Genomic DNA, 6565 nt, shown 5'->3' on the forward strand with positions numbered 1-6565 from the left:
ATCCTCACCATGTAAATCTGACAGGAGAAAACATCAGGTTTCTAACTATCCTCACCATGTAAATCTGACAGGAGAAAACATCAGGTTTCTAACTATCCTCACCATGTAAATCTGACAGGAGAAAACATCTGGTTTCTAACTATCCTCACCATGTAAATCTGACAGGAGAAAACATCAGGTTTCTAACTATCCTCACCATGTAAATCTGACAGGAGAAAACATCAGGTTTCTAACTATCCTCACCATGTAAATCTGACAGGAGAAAACATCAGGTTTCTAACTATCCTCACCATGTAAACCTGACAGGAGAAAACATCAGGTTTCTAACTATCCTCGCCATGTAAATCTGACAGGAGAAAACATCAGGTTTCTAACTATCCTCGCCATGTAAATCTGACAGGAGAAAACATCAGGTTTCTAACTATCCTCACCATGTAAATCTGACAGGAGAAAACATCAGGTTTCTAACTATCCTCACCATGTAAATCTGACAGGAGAAAACATCAGGTTTCTAACTATCCTCACCATGTAAATCTGACAGGAGAAAACATCAGGTTTCTAACTATCCTCACCATGTAAATCTGACAGGAGAAAACATCAGGTTTCTAACTATCCTCACCATGTAAATCTGACAGGAGAAAACATCAGGTTTCTAACTATCCTCACCATGTAAATCTGACAGGAGAAAACATCCGGTTTCTAACTATCCTCACTGATCTATTCATTTAAGAACAGGTTTACATCGAAACCATAATGTTAGCCAAATTGTTTAGATTGTAAATCCAGGAAATAATTAAAGACAGAATTTGAGGAAGACGTGATAAGGACAACTATACTCTAATTGTATAAAATCAGTGGATCCAACATGAATATAAAACATGAACACAGGAAAAATACAACAGTTTATACAATGGAGAATTCAAATATTGGCCAAGTGCCAGTCGGGCAACCTTAGCTTTTTCTGATTGGTCAATTCTTGGAAGAAATACCATCTGTTTATTGGCTAGCCAGAGCAATTCTTCTGATTGTAGAAGAGCACAGCAATGTGATTGGCTGTGTAATAATCATATTGCAATACCCATAAGAAAATACAGTTTTACATTTCACGCTGTTTCATTCTATGATTTTATTACCTAAATAGTTTTTTATTTTATTGTAGCTCCTTTGTTGACAATTATTAAAGTGTACATTCATTGTGTTATTGCATTAATACAGTTTAAACAGTAGTTGTTGGGGAGAAGTTTCAAACATAAAAGTGGAATATTGGAATATGTCTGACAAGAGGAACAGTCCTGCTCAGTGTGAAATCCAACACACACAGCCAAACACACACAGCTCCCTGTATTCTACAGCTGCACTGCTACAGCTTCACCTAGAGAAGAGAGACAGAAACAAACAGATTTAAGGGACAGGACAAACAAGACCAATGAATGATAACACATTTTATCTGTAAGACTCTCCTGACATAGCTGTCCCAATAGAGTCACTATAAACCAGAAACGAACTGGCCATAAGAAAGTTTGGGGCCAGATGGGCCGGTCCATCTTTAAGCACAGTGGCTGGTCTAAATTGGGAGTTTTGCAAAGAATAACTGAAAATACATGTAAATGTTGAAAAGAAAACCAGTCACATTATCAATCATCACAGATCACTGCACCTGTACATAGCCCATCTGTAAATAGCCCATCCAACTACCTCATCCCCATACTGTATTTATGTATTTATCTTGCTCCTTTGCACCCCAGTATCTGTACTTGCACATTCATCTTTTGCACATCTATCCCTCCAGTGTTTAATTGCTACTTTGTAATTATTTCGCCCCTATGGCCTATTTATTGCCTTACCTCCCTTATCTTACCTCATTTGCAAACACTGTATATAGACTTTTCTACTGTATTATTGACTGTATGTTTGTTTATTCCATGTGTAACTCTGTGTTGTTGTATATATCGAACTGCTTTGCTTTATCTCGGCCAGGTCGCAGTTGTAAATGAGAACTTGTTCTCAACTAGCCTACCTGGTTAAATAAAGGTGCATTTTTTTTAAATATATGTGCACATTCCTCGACTGATTTCAATACAAGATAAATACGTCACTCACACTAACGTCAGGTCCAGACTCCACAGACCACAGGTTGGGTTGATCCTCCACTTCCTCCTCGTCACCAGTGGGAAACCAACTAGGATAATATTACACAGACGGATTAGATTACATCAGATATTCATTGATTTATAGAATTGATTTGATATTTAAAAGTATTAGGACGCTCCATCCGGAGACAACATTATATACTGCTCAAAAAAATAAAGGGAACACTTAAACAACACATCCTAGATCTGAATGAAAGAAATAATCTTATTAAATACTTTTTTCTTTACATAGTTGAATGTGCTGACAACAAAATCACACAAAAATAATCAATGGAAATCCAATTTATCAACCCATGGAGGTCTGGAATTGGAGTCCCACTCAAAATTAAAGTGGAAAACCACACTACAGGCTGATCCAACTTTGATGTAATGTCCTTAAAACAAGTCAAAATGAGGCTCAGTAGTGTGTGTGGCCTCCACGTGCCTGTATGACCTCCCTACAACGCCTGGGCATGCTCCTGATGAGGTGGCGGATGGTCTCCTGAGGGATCTCCTCACAGACCTGGACTAAAGCATCCGCCAACTTCTGGACAGTCTGTGGTGCAACGTGGCGTTGGTGGATGGAGCGAGACATGATGTCCCAGATGTGCTCAATTGGATTCAGGTCTGGGGAACAAGCGGGCCAGTCCATAGCATCAATGCCTTCCTCTTGCAGGAACTGCTGACACACTCCAGGCACATGAGGTCTAGCATTGTCTTGCATTAGGAGGAACCCAGGGCCAACCCCTCCAGCATATGGTCTCACAAGGGGTCTGAGGATCTCATCTCGGTACCTAATGGCAGTCAGGCTACCTCTGGCGAGCACATGGAGGGCTGTGCGGCCCCCCAAAGAAATGCCACCCCACACCATGACTGACCCACCGCCAAACCGGTCATGCTGGAGGATGTTGCAGGCAGCAGAACGTTCTCCACGGTGTCTCCAGACTCTGTCACGTCTGTCACGTGCTCAGTGTGAACCTGCTTTCATCTGTGAAGAGCACAGGGCGCCAGTGGCGAATTTGCCAATCTTGGTGTTCTCTGGCAAATGCCAACCGTCCTGAACAGTGTTGGGCTGTAAGCACAACCCCCACCTGTGGACGTCGGGCCCTCATACCACCCTCATGGAGTCTGTTTCTGACCGTTTGAGCAGACACATGCACATTTGTGGCCTGCTGGAGGTCATTTTGCAGGGCTCTGGCAGTGCTTCTCCTGCTCCTCCTTGCACAAAGGCGGAGGTAGCAGTCCTGCTGCTGGGTTGTTGCCCTCCTACGGCCTCCTCCACATCTCCTGATGTACTGGCTTGTCTCCTGGTAGCGCCTCCATGCTCTGGACACTACGCTGACAGACACAGCAAACCTTTTTGCCACAGCCCGCATTTGATGTGCCATCCTGGATGAGCTGCACTACCTGAGCCAGTTGTGTGGGTTGTAGACTCCGTCTCATGCTACCACTAGAGTGAAAGCACCGCCAGCATTCAAAAGTGACCAAAACATCAGCCAGGAAGCATAGGAACTGAGAAGTGGTCTGTGGTCCCCACCTGCAGAACCACTCCTTTATTGGGGGTGTCTTGCTAATTGCCTATAATTTCCACATGTTGTCTATTCCATTTGCACAACAGCATGTGACATTTATTGTCAATCAGTGTTGCTTCCTAAGTGGACAGTTTGATTTCACAGAAGTGTGATTGACTTGGAGTTACATTGTGTTGTTTAAGTGTTCCCTTTATTTTTTTGAGCAGTGTATATGACCTCAGTTATATTACGCTGCCAGCTAGTAATACAGAGATGAACATCACAGAGATATTTAACATTAATACAGAGATCACGTGGTTAATGTGATACACATGTTCTACTGTAGTGTTTGACTGAGAGCCTGAAATCCAGACCTGTTTTGTGCTAACATCCCAGCTAGCGCATAAAGTTGCGGCCCTTGTCCTATTTGTGCTTGGACTTTAAAAAAGTTAAGCCAAAAAAAGCTACAACTTTTGTTAAAAGTATTATTGAAACATTCAGTGAACGTTTTAACGAACAAAAAAAAAAATCCAAATAACCAATAATTCCGTTTCTCTGAGCATTAAAATAAAACCTCACAGGAAAATGTTCGGGGAACCATAGTAAGACATTCTCAGAACCTCCCTGGAACCATAGTAAGACATTCTCAGAAACGTCCCTGGAACCATAGTAAGATGTTCTCAGAACCTCCCTGGAACCATAGTAAGACGTTCTCAGAAACCTCCCTGGAACCATAGTAAGACGTTCTCAGAAACCTCCCTGGAACCATAGTAAGACGTTCTCAGAAACCTCCCTGGAACCATAGTAAGATGTTCTCAGAAACCTCCCTGGAACCATAGTAAGATGTTCTCAGAACCTCCCTGGAACCATAGTAAGACGTTCTCAGAAACCTCCCTGGAACCATAGTAAGATGTTCTCAGAAACCTCACTGGAACCATAGTAAGACGTTCTCAGAACCTCCCTGGAACCATAGTAAGACGTTCTCAGAAACCTCCCTGGAACCATAGTAAGACGTTCTCAGAAACCTCCCTGGAACCTAAAACTTAACGTTCCCAGAACAGGCTTTCAGAATTCCGTTTTACCGTTCAGCAAAGTTATTGATCCTCCCCAGAACCAATGGTAAACCAAAAATGTACGTTCCCACAACTTCAACAAACCAAATTCCCTGGTTGGGATTCCACTTCCTGTACTCCATGTCATATGCCAAATTATGTTGACAAGGAGTAGAATGACATCACAAATTAGACTGGCACCCAGGCTATGGAGGTCCGTAGGGTTGAGAGCCTGTTTTGCGAGGGAGACTTGGCAAGACTTGTTTAGCAGGACCTGGCTAACTGTATACTTAGTAAGCAGGACCTGGCTAACTGGAGACTTGGATAGCAGGACCTGGCTAACTGGAGACTTGGTTAGCAGGACCTGGCTAACTGGAGACTTGGATAGCAGGACCTGGCTAACTGGAGACTTGGATAGCAGGACCTGGCTAGCTGGAGACTTGGATAGCAGGACCTGGCTAACTGGAGACTTGGATAGCAGGACCTGGCTAACTGGAGACTTGGATAGCAGGACCTGGCTAACTGGAGACTTGGTTAGCAGGACCTGGCTAACTGGAGACTTGGTTAGCAGGACCTGGCTAACTGGAGACTTGGTTAGCAGGACCTGGCTAACTGGAGACTTGGTTAGCAGGACCTGGCTAACTGGAGACTTGGATAGCAGGACCTGGCTAACTGGAGACTTGGATAGCAGGACCTGGCTAACTGGAGACTTGGATAGCAGGACCTGGCTAACTGGAGACTTGGATAGCAGGACCTGGCTAACTGGAGACTTGGATAGCAGGACCTGGCTAACTGGAGACTTGGATAGCAGGACCTGGCTAACTGGAGACTTGGATAGCAGGACCTGGCTAACTGGAGACTTGGTTAGCAGGACCTGGCTAACTGGAGACTTGGTTAGCAGGACCTGGCTAACTGTAGACCTGGTTAGCAGGACCATGCTAACTGTAGATCTAAGTCGGGCTAACTGTAGACCTAAGTCGGGCTAACTGTAGACCTAAGTCGGGCTAACTGTAGACCTAAGTCGGGCTAACTGTAGACCAAAGTCGAGCTAACTGTAGACCTAAGTTGGGCTAACCGCACCTGGAGGTGAAGAGAGCGTTCTCGTTGATCATCTGGACTCTGAAGATGTTGACAGCCTTATAGACATCTATCACATCCTGGTACTTCTCCAGTAGAAGCCTGGAGAGAGAAACAGGTTAGAAAAGAGTCACTCCACAATATTACCACACTTGACAAGATTAAACACAACAATGTTTTGTGAGTTAAGTTGAGACACTATGAGTTGAGACACTATAAACCTCCATAGGCTATTAACTTCAAGATACCTGTAATATGTCCCTGTCTTGTCTTTCTGGTTCCTCTGGTCTGACTTCATGTCCTCTCCCCCCCACTGGTAGCAGGGGCAGGGGAAGAGGCTTAGCCAGGGGTAGAGGCAGGGCCTGGGGCCTGGTCTGGTCCTCTCTCCCAGGGGCAGGTTCTTTGCCAGGTAAGGTCTGAGCAGGGCTCTGGGCAGCAGAGACACTAGCCAGTAGATGGGCTCCTCATTCACAATGTCATGGAAGCTCTGGAGGTACTGATGCACGGCTGCAGAGGGCTGGATGGAGGACAGGTTCTGTAGGCAGGAGGAGGAGGAGGAGATGGAGGAGGAAGAGACAGGAAGTTTACTATGTGGTTATGGAAGGTCTGAAGGTACTGAAACACAGCTGCAGAGGGCTGGATGGAGGACCAGTTCTGTAGGCAGACGGAGGAGGAGGGAAAGCGAATTACATTTATTTGTCACATGCGCTGAATACAACTGGTGTAGACTTTACTGTGAAATGCTTACGAGCCCTTCCAAACGATGCAGAGTTAAAAAATAATAACACAAATAAAA

The 6565-nt window shown here is 44.4% G+C and overlaps 1 protein-coding gene across 1 annotated transcript; it reads right to left on the minus strand.

Moving 5' to 3' along the window:
- Positions 1-778: 778 nt before the first annotated feature.
- Positions 779-6304, minus strand: LOC145877245 (uncharacterized; the record flags this gene model as incomplete). The annotated part of the gene is made up of 4 exons (XM_082972540.1): positions 779-1372; positions 2101-2179; positions 5773-5871; positions 6018-6304. Coding segments are annotated over 4 exons (477 nt in total), but the record flags the coding sequence as incomplete, so codon positions are not given.
- Between the last annotated feature and the right edge of the window lie 261 nt (positions 6305-6565).

The sequence above is a fragment of the Salmo salar genome, unplaced genomic scaffold, assembly GCF_965601325.2.
Source record: "Salmo salar unplaced genomic scaffold, fSalSal1 ptg000742l, whole genome shotgun sequence".
In the NCBI taxonomy this organism is placed as follows: domain Eukaryota; kingdom Metazoa; phylum Chordata; class Actinopteri; order Salmoniformes; family Salmonidae; genus Salmo; species Salmo salar.